At 56.5% G+C, this 14,670-nt stretch overlaps 1 protein-coding gene across 3 annotated transcripts in view; it reads right to left on the minus strand.

Annotated features, from left to right (window-relative positions):
• Positions 1 to 14,670, minus strand: part of LOC111149476 (PTPRF interacting protein alpha 1) — an 80,158-nt gene that overhangs the window by 31,033 nt on the left and 34,455 nt on the right. For all 3 annotated transcript variants that reach the window (XM_022506568.1, XM_022506569.1, XM_022506567.1), the window contains exons 8-14: positions 13,154 to 13,300; positions 11,513 to 11,647; positions 9,935 to 10,018; positions 6,965 to 7,096; positions 5,587 to 5,649; positions 4,386 to 4,465; positions 1,388 to 1,523 (exon numbers count right to left, since the gene is read on the minus strand). In XM_022506568.1, coding sequence (XP_022362276.1) covers positions 1,388 to 1,523; positions 4,386 to 4,465; positions 5,587 to 5,649; positions 6,965 to 7,096; positions 9,935 to 10,018; positions 11,513 to 11,647; positions 13,154 to 13,300 — 777 coding nt within the window. The remainder of the gene's footprint in view (positions 1 to 1,387; positions 1,524 to 4,385; positions 4,466 to 5,586; positions 5,650 to 6,964; positions 7,097 to 9,934; positions 10,019 to 11,512; positions 11,648 to 13,153; positions 13,301 to 14,670) is intronic.

Here is a 14,670-nt window from a genome sequence, read left to right on the forward strand (position 1 = left end):
AATCAACTTTCTACTGGTTTATTCACATCAGGCTAAAAATGTGTTCTCCCTTCTCCCTCCAAACTAACGGGACAGAAACCACAGAACTTCTACCCCAAGGGTCCTTCCAGCTGCCACTGCGACTTTGCTCCCAGCCAGAGTACAGGCTCTCCAGAACGTGGGCCTGTTCCGTCTACACATCCTCACCTCCCAGTGGAGCTTGTCGCGAGCAGGCTCCCCCAGAACTGGTCTCAGCTCGTCAGCTGCCTTTGACCTGTCCCCTCCCTGAGCACTTGGGGGTTTCTCCCGCCTCGATGTCATTGCTCTGTCGCCATCTGTTCTGTCTCTGTCCCCCCAGCCTGTGCACTGGGAGCGCCTGGAGCTCTACTCTTGGACCTCGGGTCTATCCACAGGTGCCCACTTGGTGACTTTACCTTGCCTGTGCCTCTAGATGCCACAAGTGGGTCCTGGTCTCAATCCTTCTCTCCAGTTAAGGCCTCCTCAGGCCCAGACTGGCATATCCAACTGCTCAGCAGACCTGTCCCCTTGGGTGTCCATGGGCCTGCCGACCCATGAGCCAGGCTGAGGCCCCACGCTAGCCTCCACGACCCTGTGGTCCTCCCCACCTCAGGAGACAGACTTTCTGTCGAGAGGTCACGTGGCGAGGAACTGAGGCCTCCACCAGAGCCAGGCAAGGACACCAACCCCGGGTGGGTGTTCTAGTGGCCCAACCTCCAGAGACCTGAAGCCAGAAGCACCCCGCTCAACTCCCCCAATTTCAAGGACATTGTGAACTACTGAATGTTCATTCCAAGCCACTAGGCACCACAGCAGTGCGTTCAACAGTGGCAGATGACGGACACATGTGCCGCATCTGACCACCGCTGGCCGCCCCTCGCCACACTGCGCGTGCAGAGGATTCCGCCTCTCGTCCGTCCTTCCGCACTGCTGTAGCCCCGGGCTCCGGGGACGCCGGCTGCAAACCCGCTCAGGGAGGACGCAGACTCAGAACACAGACCCGTCTACAAAGACACATGCTGCACACGGGACCAAGTGCACACAGTCCCGAGCGCGGGCGCGAGCACTGTAAGCTTCCGAACGTGAACTCTTTGTGCTTAAGGATGAACGCATGTGTTTACTCTGAACAGTTCGGGCCCGTACTAACGGGCGCTGTGCTGTGCTTAACCGTAAGTCACACTTTACCCGCATTCCCACTCTTTAAAAAGAAAAGAAGCCCTAAGAGTAGACTCTGAGCCGGCAAAAGAAGAACGGGGGCCGGGGGTGGGGGGCCAGACAGTGACCTATCAGCACTGTCACTCTGGAAGGGCGTGTAAGTCAGAGGCCACGGCAGGTGACACTCAGGGAAGTGCGGGGGTGCGGAGAGCCCACTGGGGACGGAGGTCCTTGCCTTGGAAGGCTCATCTCGCAGAGCAGCCAGACGGCCCTTCTGGGGGCGCCGCAACACGGCGCCGCTGCTGTAGGAGTCCGTGGGGCCGTCTGCCACAGGGAACCGGAAATCAGGGACACTGCCCAAGTGCGGTCGGCTGAAACATGGGGAAAAAAGAAAAGGTCGTCACTGGAAGAAAAGTAAACTGTGAGCTCTGCCAGCCAAGCCAGAACCGGTCAGTCGGAAAATGATTTCACCAAAAAAGGCCTCTCCAAGGGCCCCGTCTTGCCCCGTCTCCCCTAACAGCCCGCTGCCCACGCCCGCAGAGGGCGCCCCAGCAGGCTCAGCACTGCACGCCCAGGAAAGCACGGGCAGGTGAGCGCGCCACGGCCCGGCGGTCTGAGAGCCGGCGGACGGGTGTGCTCTCCAGCTCGGAGCCCGCCCCCAGGCCCGCCGTCCTGCATTTCCGCGGCCCCGTCCCCCCGAATGATCAGGAAGCGCACCGACCCACCACGCTGGCCTTCAACTGCCACCGTCCCACTTGTGCCAAGGCCCACGGTGTGAGGCCTAGCGACCACAGGGACTCCCCCAGCTGCTACCAGCAGCCGTCTTAGGGCACCGGTGGCAGAAGCCTTCCGAGCCCCCACTCGCGGCTTATGTGCACGGGGTCTGGCGGCACACCCGGTGTTTCCGGTCAGAAGCACGGGCGTGTGTGCGGTCAGGCCGACAGACAGCCAGCGCCCGGGGATGAGCAGTCCCGAGGAGAGGCAGATGGAGCCCGGGGCACCAGAGAGCAGAGCTGCAGTGGGCCGTCAGCGGCTCCCCTCAGCAAAGGCTCCGGAGAGAAACTGGCGAGCAGAGATGAAGGAGTGCGGCGGCCGAGAGCCCACACGCCTGGCCTCAGCCACGGGTTCACCCCTGTGCCCCGATTCTGGCACGGAGTCCAGTGGCTCCTTGTCCTCTGGGAGAGGAGTGGCTGCCTGTGTTTTCAGAAATCCTTAAGATCCTGGGAGACGGAACCCACTCATGTGATTAGGGTCACCTCAGGAGGGCGCCGCTGGCACCTCCCCACCATCTGCAGACGGGGCCACTCGGACGGGCTGCCCCCTCCACTTGCGCTCCACGCACCTCCCTCTGGTTTTTAAAGGAACGCCTTCCTTCAGGGCCGCCGGAGGACTAGAGGTCCCCTAGTCCCCGCGTCCCGAAGCCGCCTGCTCACACTCGGCAGTTGGAGGACGGCTGCTCTGGGCCACGGCGCGTCACGAGATTGGTGAGAGCCACACGCACGAAACCCTGCGTGTGATGTGGGGTGGTACACAGACCCTCCAGGGGTCATGAGTGTCCCCTAATTCTGATCCCCTTCTGGGGCTCACTTCCTCCTGAGCCCGCCACCTACATCAGGGTGCATCCCTAAACTGTGTCCCATTGGTCCCACGTGTGGGAGCCTGTCACCTCTCTCCTGCTCTGCAACCTAGACCGTCTCCTTCTGCTGGAAAAGGTCACGTGGACAAGACTGGAGGGGCTGCACCTGCTGGCCACCAGCCATCTTTCCAATCCCACCCTCCATGGCCCGCCTGTGCTTATCGCAACACGTCTGTCCCACAGCTCCTACCAGCCTCTCGTCGGCCACCGGGGGGGCGGGGTGGGGCTCTACACGAGACTGCTTGAAACACACCCCTCCTCTGCACCCATCTTCGGACCACACAGCCTCCTGTGACCCTGGCCACTCCTTCCGCCCCTCTCCATCCTTCACATTTGCTAGCACACCCAGAATAGGCAGACACACACGGACTTCTGTCATCACACTGTCCCACAGTGCCACCCCTCAGGTTTCCACACGGCCCCTTCCCTTCATACTCCAGCTTCTGCCAGTGCGGCGGGCGCCGTGTCCGCCTCACACACACGCCTTCAAGCCGGAAGCAGCGCCACTCGTGACCCTGGCCTCCCATCGGCGAGGCTCTCAGTCAGCAAACCAAGAGCCTGCTCTGCGCCCCGATCCTCCCACGCTCTGCCCCATCTGCACACTATCCCGCTCCTTCTTGAAGCTCTCCCTCTGGGGGTTCCCCACACAGGGACAGCTTCCGGCTCTGCCTCTCTGTGACTCCGCCTTCCCCGAAGCGTCCCCCTCCTTCCTACACGCAGGCCCCCAAGGGACAGTCACAAGATACCCCCGGCCTTCCCGAGAGCCCACGCCTGTGACTGAAGAAACACTGGCGCGGCCTGCGTGTGCCCGCTTCCTGCAGACTGAGGAGGCTCACTCAGCTACCCGGCAGCTCTCGGTCAAGTGCGACTTTCACGTGATGACTCTTTGCCACAATGGGGCAAACAAACCCCCAACACCTTTGTGGGACTGACAGCCTGCGGGACACGGGGTGACCTGCTAGGCTCCCGGGCCAGCTGACCCCCTCCCACAGCCGCTGACTCCAAGCTGTCCCAGGAGACTTAAGGCGACCACACATCATTCTCCTTCCATCCCTTAAAGAACGTAAAAAGCTACAAGCACTAAGCCAAGCCCATGAACTCAAGGCGCCCCTCACAATTCTGGTCGTGCGGCCGCTCCCCAGCAACCCCACTGGCCTTGCGGGGGGCCCACTGCTCCCAGCGGCACAGGGCCCTCCTCTGACACACTAGGCTCTGTCCTCCGGGACCCACACCGTCAGTGCTACACTCTGGGGGCCCGCAAATTCACCCACCCACACACAGACTGATCATTCCCTACCTTCCGCACCCCCTCCCACAGCTGGGAGCTTGGCCAAGGACAGGACTCCCAGTCCCTCAGGTGCCTAAACCCAACCCTTCGCTCCCGTCTGCCACTAAGCGAGCTTCCAGCTCTGCATGACCCTAGGAACACTCTTGTGGACGCACATCGGGTGCTAAAACAGGGATGTGTGAACCGGTTCACACGAGGCCCGTGGCTCCTCCAGCCCGTATTTGCGGGCTGGTTTGGGTCGGACATGAGGCGAGGAGAAGCGACCCTCGCCTCACCCGGAACATCCCCGTGAACTGGTCCGTGTCGTACCCGTGATGAAGGGACGCGCCTCTCAGCCGTGTCTGGTCTAACTCCGCTCTCAGCGCCTCCACGTTTAGGACAAGCTGGTCCTACAAGAGAGTAGAGGATATCAACTGCGGCCACCTCTTGCAGGACTCAAAAGACAACAGACTCTGTGACAACAGACTCTTAACCCAAAGCCCACGCTGCTGGTCGCCAGAGGGGAGGCAGCCGGGCAGGTGTGGCACCGAAGAACGGGGTGAGGAGATGAACACGTAGGAGCTTCTGGTTCACGATCCATAATTCACGGTGGTGGAAAGTGTGGCCCAGGACACACAGCCAGTGATCCCACAGACACTCATGGGGATGGGATGTGACTGCAGCGGTGGTGAGCACCGAGTGACATACAGACTCGAGAGTCCGTGTGCTGTATACCCGCAACTGTCCGAACCCCGCAGATTAATGATGCACCAATTAAAAGTACGGAAAAGTGACTTGCGTCACGCGTGGTCACACGGGCTCGCGACCACAGCAGGGTGTCTGTAGCGGTCACGATCGCCCAACGTTTAATTTCAAGCAAGTGTTCTCCAAGAGTCCTACGGCAAACATGAACACTCGGGTCACCAAATTACCTTCATCAACCCCGGCAGACAGAGCTGTGAGCTCTCAGTCACAGCCAGCCTTTAGAGGAGAAACACCAGACCGTGAGCAATGACTAACTTTGTAGCAAGAAGCGGAACTTTCTGGGTGGTGCGGAGAGCCGGGCCCGCGCTCTACTGCGCAGAGTCTCCTGTTCTCGTCTTGCTCGGGGCATCTGGAGCCCAGCCTCGCCTCTGTCCACGCAGAACAGCGTGGGAAGCCGACAGAAGTCTTAGGGCACCCAACAGCTCACTAGCCACGCTGTCCCCCGCAGCGGCCGCACCGCCCGTGTGTCAGGTTGGGTGAACTGAACTTCACCGCTTCTCCTTACGGCTGTAAACGTGGCTGCAAGCACACGTTAGGTGACCCCGGTGCCTCACAATGATCTCCTGCTGGCCAGCACTGCACCACATGAGAGGTTTACGGGAACATTTACACTTTTGAATGAACCAGAAAGGACTGCGGAGGGCCTGAACCACGCCTGTGGAGGGCCACTGTAAAGCTCAGGGCAGCGGCCCCAGGAGCAGCCCCCAGATCGGCTCCGCTCCTGGCTCGGCAGACCCCCCACCGAAGAAGTCAGAGAGGAAAGTACCTTATCGTGTTGTGCCTCTTCTAACTGCTTCTTCGCAGTTTCAACTTCTCGCAACAGAGAATTCTGAAAAAGATGCAGACGGAGCTTTGGTGTTGGTTCTTGAAAATGTCCCATGCGATACAGTATGGCCACGCTTTTGTGAAAAATAATACGGTACCACAGAAAAGGAACGGACCACAGGAGCACGCCAACCGCAGGCCACGTGCCACAGAGCGAATGCGGGCAGTGACATCACGCGTCAGCACGTACCAATATAACATGTTCGCGGAAAATCTCTACACCGATCGGTTCTCTAAACGTGAGTATGACGAGTTCGTGGAGTAAGCTTACTTTGGTCAGTTAAAGTGGTTTGTACTAGCTCTTAGGCCTTGCAATTCAGCAGTCACTGGGGAATCCTGACGTAGACGTCAAACGCAGAATTCAAGTCTCAGATAAAGATACTCCTACACGAGGGCTGGCCGTAGGTGCGGCAACCGCCCTACGCAGTAACAGTGAGTTTCATTACGGGTTCTACGTAAAACAAATGAGTCACGTCGTCAGTCGCGACCACGGCTGTCTCCGAGATGAGCGTGACTCCAAGTGCCGACCTTAGGAAAGATTCTGGGCCCAACCTGAGGGAGGCGGCTGTAGCCAGAATAGGTTTTATCAAGCCGGAATCCAAGTGTCCCCACCGGAGCTTCTCTGACATAGGTTCCAGGACGCGCCTGCACTCCAGTTACAGCTCGAGTATTTCCATGATGACAGTAAGAGCCCAGGCTCAGACTTTTTCCAAACCAGATGAAAAGAGAGAAGGCAGGAGATGAAAAAGGAGAATGTCTGTCTTTGGTCGATTAAAGCCCTTACGTAACACTGGGCTCCTACAGTGTCATCTTCCCAAGCGGGACAGAAATTCGTCCCCGAGCAAGAGCACCACGGCTGAGGGCAGAACACAAAGTTCCGTGCAGGGCTGGCGGACGAGGCCACATCTGGCCACTGCCCGGTGCTAGAAATCAAGGGTCCCTGGCACACAGCCGCACCCACTTGTCCCCTACAGTGTGTGGCTGCTTTTGTGCTAATTACTGACAGCAGGAGGTTCTTTTACACAAGTCTACACAGTATTCGCAATTAGTAAAAGCCTCCGATCCCTACAATTCTGGCCCTTTACAGACCCAGTTTAGACTCCTGCTCTAGACGGAGAGTAATACATGTGGCAGGCGAGGACAGGACGCTGGCAAGTCAGTTCAGTGAGTGGGTAAAGTCTGTCCTGTTCCACGTCAGAGAACAACTCCTGCCTCCGCTACCAGCTGTCACCCGCCGTTCCGCACTAGTCCCCAGGAGCAGAGCGTGAGCGCTCTCCCATGGAGGGCAGGAGCCCTCAGGCATGCTCGTGATGTCCCACCTTGTCCTCCAGAGCAGCCATTCTCTCCTTAAGATGGAGCTGAAGCCTCTCGTTGGATTCCGAAAGAAGCCTGTCCACGGTGTCTGACAGGCGCTTGTTATGCTCCTCGTTCATTTTTTCTCTCTGTCTCGCCTAAGACCGAAGAAACAAAAGATTACAAACTCCCAGGAAAGGTAGCACCCAGAGTTAGGCCACGGCAGACACGGCTGCTCTAAATACTGGGGTGCAGGTGCCCCTTCGAGGCACTATGTTTGTAGCCTTTGGATGAACACCCAGTAGTGCAACTGCTGGGTCGCAGGGTAGCTCTGTTTTAAACTTCCTTTTAATTTACTGTTTTCCAGAGTGGCAGTGCCAGTTTGCATTCCCAACATGGACAGACGGATAGAGAAGATGTGCTGTGTGTGTAGACAACGGAATGTTACTCAGCCACCAAAAAGAACGAAATCTTGTCCCTTGCAATGACGTGGACGAACTAGACAGAGAATAGTATGCTGAAGGAAGTAAGTCAATCAGAGAAAGACAAACACCATATGATGTTACTCACGTGGAATTTAAGAAACAAAACAGATAAACATAGGGGAAGGAAGGGAAACATAAGACGAAATCAGAGAGGGAGACAAATCACAAGAGACTCTTAACTCTAGGGAATAAACTGATGGCTGCTGGGGGGGAGGTAGGGAGTGCTGGGGTGACTGGGGGACAGGCATTACAGAGGACGGGAGATGGAGAGAGCACTGGGTGTTACATGCAACTGATGAGTCACTGACCTCCACCTCTGACACTAATAATACACTATAGTGTTAACTAAACTGAATTTAAATTTAAAAATTTTTTAAAAAGAATAAAGGGTGTGATCAGTGTTTCCAAAATGCCAAGGACTAATGGCATGATTCACTCGCGTGCTGCCCTGGGCTGGTCCATCCCACTGCCACCCTTGGGGCACTCATGCACCAGCACCGACATATCGGTGCAGAGAAACGCAGGGACAAGTCCCCGAGAGCATTAATTAGAAGGTCCCACTGTTTCTGTTAAAGCACTCACAGGGCTGCAGGCATGTCACGAGTTACTAACAGACGACTCGGGAGGCAGATTTACAGGCAGGAATGGGCGTATTTTTAAGGGGATCAGCTTATCTACACACGGGGGGAGGAACTTTCCTGTGTGTAAACAGAAGCTTGGGTCTGGATTCGGGGTGGGGGGGGAGGTTGAACCAATTTACAAAGCAAAAGGTAAAAAAAACGCATTTTGGAGAAAACTTCAGCGGCAACAGAGACTTGCAGCTGTTTTTCTGCGTGTTCATACTTCGCCTGAATGTTCTATAATGAAAATTTATGTTCAAAGATTATAACTAACTACCTCAAGGAATTTAAGAACGTAGTAACAAAGCTGATAGTCTGTGTTTGCCTAACCATCACCCATTTCCCGGTTTACAGAGCTTGTGCTGGCCCTGATCCGGAAGGAAGACAAGACCTCAGGCGTGGGAACAGGAAGTGCCCAGGGCAGCAGTCGGGACGGTGACCAAGAGCATCACCTGAGTTGGGGACAGGGCTCAGCGGGTTCTCCTGGGCAGAGGGGACAGGGTGGAGAGGGGCTGTCCAGGCGTGCCACCCATGTAGGAGGAGTGAGCCCACAAAGACGCACCACAGACTGGACAACAGGGTCAAGTCCTCTGTGCCGGCCTCCTCGTCTCTAAAACATGGGTGCTGGCACCTCTCCTCTTGCCAGGATGAAACAGAGCACAGAGAAGCCCGCCGTGCACAGCAACTACGAAATGACCCACCACACCCCACAGAAAGGAAGCGGTGGTTGAGGATTTTTAAAGCAAAACAGATGAAAAGTTGGCTTTGAATTGCCTGAGTTAGGAAAGAACCCCCATCTCCACACCTGTCCTTCCCGACGACAGGCCAGCCCCGAGAAGCAGTGAGTCCATCCCCGAACAGCTTAAGTCTAATCCTCTAACAGGAGAGCGTCTGCCCGTGTGCACGCGTGTGCGTGTGACATGGGGGCCAGGGCTACCTAAGCTGCAGTCCTGTGGCCAGGGACAGAATTCTCACTTCCGGGGGCACCTGGGGGGCACAGCGGGTTAAGCCTCTGCCTTCGGCTCAGGTCATGATCTCAGGGTCCTAGATCGAGCCCCACATCAGGCTCTCTGCTCAACAGGGAGCCTGCTTCCTCCTCTCTCTCTGCCTGTTTCTGTGCCAACTTGTGATCTCTGTCAAATAAATAAACAAAATCTTAAAAAAAAAAAAAAAAAGACCCCTCCCTTCCCGTGTGTGATCCTCCGCAGCCCCTGGCCAGGCACATATGCTTCTGGTGAAAACACAATCTGATGGCCGTGAGCTGCCGGCCTACGGCTAGGGGCCAGCTGACTGGGGCCATGGCCCGGTTGGCTTGAGTTTCTCCACACGGACACGTGAGCAACTCCTCCAGTGAAGACTGGGGATTCAACAGACGCGCACCCCCTCCCTTCCACAGCTCAAGGACGGTCGTGCTTTTCTCGGGAAAAGCTATCCTGGCTGGTGCCTTTACATCTTGAGCGAGACTTCAGGACTTGAGGATCAAGGTCAGCCCGTGACCTGACTTCGGGACCTCAATGTCATGGCCTAGGCGAGCGGACTAATCCTCTCGGACCCCAGCCAGCACCAGCAGTTTGGCTGAGGGCACCTGTGAGATCCCACCTGCACGCGGAGCAGCTCTGCTGATGAGCCAGTCAGAGCGACGGGACATGGGCTCTCTGTATCCCAGCAGCACTGCCCCGGGGCACCGCTCTCGTCCCACGCCACCAGTGCTGACCTGACATGATCTGTGTGGTGGCTGCACCCACCAGCACACAGCTGGCAGAGGAGGCCACTAACTCTACACCCGACGGAGTCAAGAAGGGGACCAGTGCCTGGGTGGGGAGAAGCGGGAAACGAGGCACCGCCTCCCCCAGCAGCGCCCGGTGCGCAGCCTGTGTGCCCGGACACGTACCCGCTGCAGCTCCTGGTTCTTCTCTTCCAACTGTGCCTCCATCTGCCGGAGCCTCTCCTCGATGTTGCCGTGCCTCTCCTCGGCCTGTCGGCAAAGACACTGTCACCCCACAGGCGGCCCCGTCCGTGCCAGCATGCTGTGCGCCAGCGCGGGACAGCCACAAGCGCAACATGCTCTGTGCGGGGCTCACATACCGCCGGGCGGGGCAGCCTCTCCTCCTGCCCGGATCGCACCCCGTGCAGCCACACGCGCCGCAGCGCCAAGCACCAGGCCACCGAGGCCCAGCCGGGCCGGTGCCGGCCTCTGCCCGCGCAGAGGGGCCTCCCCGCAGGCCTCTACCCGGCCCGGCCGGGGGCTGTCTCCCGGGCTCGCTCAGCACAGACAGCAGGAAGCGGCAAGGAGCAAGGAGCCGCGCGTGCGCTACCTTCCTAAGCTGGGAAGTGAGTTCGAACAGCCTAGCTTCCTTAGCAGCACAGCTTCCCGAAGACAAGAGGTCAGGCTACAAGGCCGACCGGGGACAGAAGCGATGACAGGGGGAGAAAAGAAACGGAGACTTTACACGCAGATCACAGAGGAGAGGAGAGGAGAGGAGAGGAGAGGAGAGGAGAGGAGAGGAGAGGAGAGGAGAGGAGAGGAGAGGCTGTTACAAGCTGGTAGCCACGAGCCTGCTCTCGGGAACAGTCCTGTGAGCCCCCGATACCGTCTGCCCGAGCTAAGGGCAGCCTTCGAGAACAGCACCTGGGACCGTCCTGTCCCCTTCTCCCTGGGGCCCTCACAAACCGGAGCCAGGTGAGGCGTGAGGACTGGCGGGCGCCTCCCTACGGGCTCCCTCGCAGGGCGCTCTGCCTGCTGGGTGCCCGCGCCCCGGAAGGCTGGACTGTTCTCTGGGATTTGTGCTTCCTCTTCCCACGCGGACCCCCCCGACCTCAGCAGCCACATCACAGCTGGACACTGCGTCCTCGCCTGCTGGCGCCCGCCCCCACCACCCCGTGGATGCCGAGGACTGGGAGGGCAAGGCTGTGTCGCACACATGCTAGCCCGTATCTCTCAAACCCGTGAATGAGTTAAAGATTTTGGTATTACATACTTATTTGGATCACCTTCAAAAGAGAATAGGATTTTCATTTTTCTGGGAAAAATCGAACCTTTCTTTTAAAGTAATCTCTCCGCCCCACGTGGGGCTTCTCCTGACAGCAGCAAGACCGAGAGGCGCACGCTCCAGCGGCCGAGCCCGCCAGGCGCCCCGACCCTTGCTTTAGCCAAAGCTCGTGTCTCGAGCTTTGAGGTGTTGACCTGAATCCCCCTGAGCAGCAGTGGGCGTCAGAACAAGCCCTCCGGAAACAGGGCAGTACACAGCTGACAAAACTGGGGTTAATCAACGTAGGGAGAACGAAAACGGGGACGACTCCTCACGCTAAAAAAGCTGGGGACCTCAGACAGAAGCGCGCGGGACACAGCCCCGAGCTCCTTCTTGGGCTCGGACGCGCCGACACGAGGAACAACGGTAACTAGGGCTCGCGAACCCAGCACCATCCAACTCCAAGTCCCGGCCCGGGCCCCGAGGGACAGGCAGCCCACCTTGGAGAGCGCGGCCACCCTCTGCGCCAGCTCGGCCTCCACCTCGGGGAGAGTCTCGGCCTTCCGCAGCGTCTGCTGTAGCTTCTGCTCGGCGAGCTCCAGGCGCTCCTGCAGCTGCCGGTTCCTGTCCTCGGTCTAGGAAGGAAGGCAAAGCGTCACAACGCAGCCCGTCGGCCGGCCACTCCCACGTTTGATGACATGAAACGAGCCCTAAGCGCGGGAGCTACTGAACGGGCTCTGACAGAGCCCACTGTTTTGGTAGCTGCTTCCGAGTACAATGTTCCTTCTTGCGAGGAACATACACCCACTTTCTTGGGCCTGATTTCAACATGCAAAACACCTGCTGCCAAAGCGCTGCTCCTCCTAAGCATCTTCAACCAAGTCTCTAAGTAGAAAAAAAGCTCCCAGGCGTTAAGGAAAACCCGCGATCTGTAGAAGCTGGCTCATTCTTCCTGACAACTTAAGGAAAGAAGGGTTCGGTCCTAACCCTGCTTAAAAAATGACCAGACGCCTCGCCTTTCACTGACCGTGGGCGTGTAAGCCACACGCAGCTCAAACAGCCTCGGAAGTGCAGGCCTTCTAAGAGTTCACCTAGTGAAATGCTAGTCACGTTATTTTCGTAACTGAGTAATTGTTCCTTAAAAACACTCTCGTTCTAAGAAACATTTTTTTAATGAAGAAAATTCAAACAAGACTGTTTCTTTAAAGAAATTTTAAGAGGCTCCTGGGTGGCTCAGTGGGTTAAAGCCTCTGCCTTCGGCTCAGGTCATGGTCCCAGGGTCTTGGGATCAAGCCCCGCGCCGGGCGCTCTGCTCAGTGAGGAGCCTGCTTCCCCCTCCCTCTCTCTACCTCCCTCTTTGCCTACTTGTGCTCTCCGTCTGTCAAATAAATAAAATCTTTTAAAAAAATTTTAAAAAATCACGGATAAGCCGAGGTTCCTGAGAGGCCAACACCTGCTCACGTGCGGGCTTCTTCTTTCTCCTGTGCACCTGTGTCCGTGTTTATCTGTACACACCCTTGGAAGACACAGCACGCTATACGCAGTGTTTTGTCGCCTACCTTTTACGGTCATTATTTGGAACATCTTACGTGCTCTGGAAGAGCATCACACAATGTAATCCTGAGTGGTTTCCTAGTATCTTACTTTTTATTATTATCTTGGACCTAACAATATACTTTACAATATATCAGACAAGCTCACTTTGTTTCCAAGAGGCTGGCTTTGGCTCTCCTGCTAACTCCGGACGACCTGAGACGAGCAGGGCAGAGAAGCCGGCGTGGCTTCCCAACCACAGGAGGGGCCCATTTCTGCACCTGCCATTCACCCCCATCCCAAGTACCAACAAAAGGGGCCAACTGCCTCCACGCTCTCGGCCATTCCCTCCTCCTCTGGTAGAAATGCTAACATGCACCAGATTAATGTGCAATGAAAACAAAGCAGAGCAAAGAATGGAGGTTGCACAAAATCCTAAATAAGTAAAAACTTACAAGTTGAGGTAACCAAGTTCTTGAACATAATTTTCTAAGATCATAAAAACTTTACACTGAGACTTGATTTCCAACACAAAAGTCACAGGAAAAAGGTCTTTAACTTCATCAGTAATAGACGAAAGTCAAATGAAGTTCGACGAAAGCCACTACCTGCCGGTGCATAGAGTCTTTATTTGCGATCTCGTTTTCAAGTTTATCGTTGAGGTCGTGCACAGAGGTGGCTTCGCGCTGTGCCGCGAGGTAGCGTTTTTCAAGAGTAGTGATCCTCTCCTCCATGTCCTCCTTCTGGGCCATGGCCTACATCAAGTATTTCAAAGGGAAAAAAGGCAAATAATTAACGTATGCACATTAATACACTCCACACACAAAAACCGGACTAAATCTTGATTTTCAAAGTCAAATATAAAACCAGTGTCTTCAAAATTGAGAGGTGCCAATGCCTCCAATACGAATGAAAATATACTTACCTCAAACATCCCAAGCCCCTACACAACCAAAGAAGACTCAGCTGTCTTAATACTACATCTGGCCACTAAGTGTACCAAGCTTACTCTTTCCTACATGACGCTACAAAAGAAACGCGGAATCAAATATCCCCACACGGCAAGAATGCCAGGAGCTGAAGGTGCGAGCAACGAGGCACGGCCTCTACGGGCCCCGACACTGGCGGGCTTTCCACGGAGCAGGCGGTGGCCTCTCCCAGACAGATCAGGGGGCGCAGCCGTCGTTTCCCTGCATAAAGGCTGGATGAAACCGCAGTCGATCACCACAGAACTGGGGCACTGCTGTCGACAAACGGAAGCGAAACGCCACATCTGCTGTGACTGGAAGCCACCGTCCGCAGCCCCATCTCGCAGCGAAGTCCACCCCAGGGGAGTCTGACGCAGAAAGTGGGCCCAGAACCTTCCGCCCCGCCTTCCTGTCCCCCACCTAAAGATTCATCTTAGGTCCCTCCTGTTTACTGAGGAACTTACGTCAGCGAAGTCTTAGTATTTCAAGTGATGAGTCTTAAAAAGAGAATTTCACAATTCTCTGCACACTAAACTCAGCTACACAATCTCCTACCCTTGCCGAAGAAAAATATAACTAAGGAGGCTAAATAATCCCTACAAATGTTTTCCTTTGTTTTAAACTCTTGGGTGAAATTAGGCCCGCTACGCTGCTGTGCAGAAAGGAAGCCTGTGCATCCACGTTCGAGGGGTGACAGGTCCTCCCGCAGCCCGGGGGTGGGGACGACTCTGTCTACAGGGACAGCGTACAGGGAGCGACAGGTGGGGGCGCCAGAGAAAGCCCCCTGCCCTTTACCTGTTTTGTAAACATGACTCGATTCCCATAAATCACTGCTCACACGGAACGACTGCCAGAAACGAGTACCTGTCTACCGGGCCTGACAGCATGATCCTGGTGACCCAAGTGTGAGCAAGGTCCACTGCCCAGTGGGTCTGACCGCCGACGTCTGAGAGCACATGAGCCCTCTGGCGCGGCAGGGCAGAAAGCTCGGACGGCGGCCAGTGCATGCCCCTGCACATCAGTGCACGGGCTAGCAGCACAACAGACACGGACGCGTGCACCAGAGTGAAACACGAGCGTGACGGAGAAGAGATCCAGATGGCTGGACTCTGCTGAGGGGAGACGTCTACACACCAGGGTCCCCCCCGAGCACCCCC

This window comes from Enhydra lutris, unplaced genomic scaffold (genome assembly GCF_002288905.1).
Source record: "Enhydra lutris kenyoni isolate GAN:26980312 unplaced genomic scaffold, ASM228890v2 scaffoldscaffold22, whole genome shotgun sequence".
Taxonomy (NCBI): domain Eukaryota; kingdom Metazoa; phylum Chordata; class Mammalia; order Carnivora; family Mustelidae; genus Enhydra; species Enhydra lutris.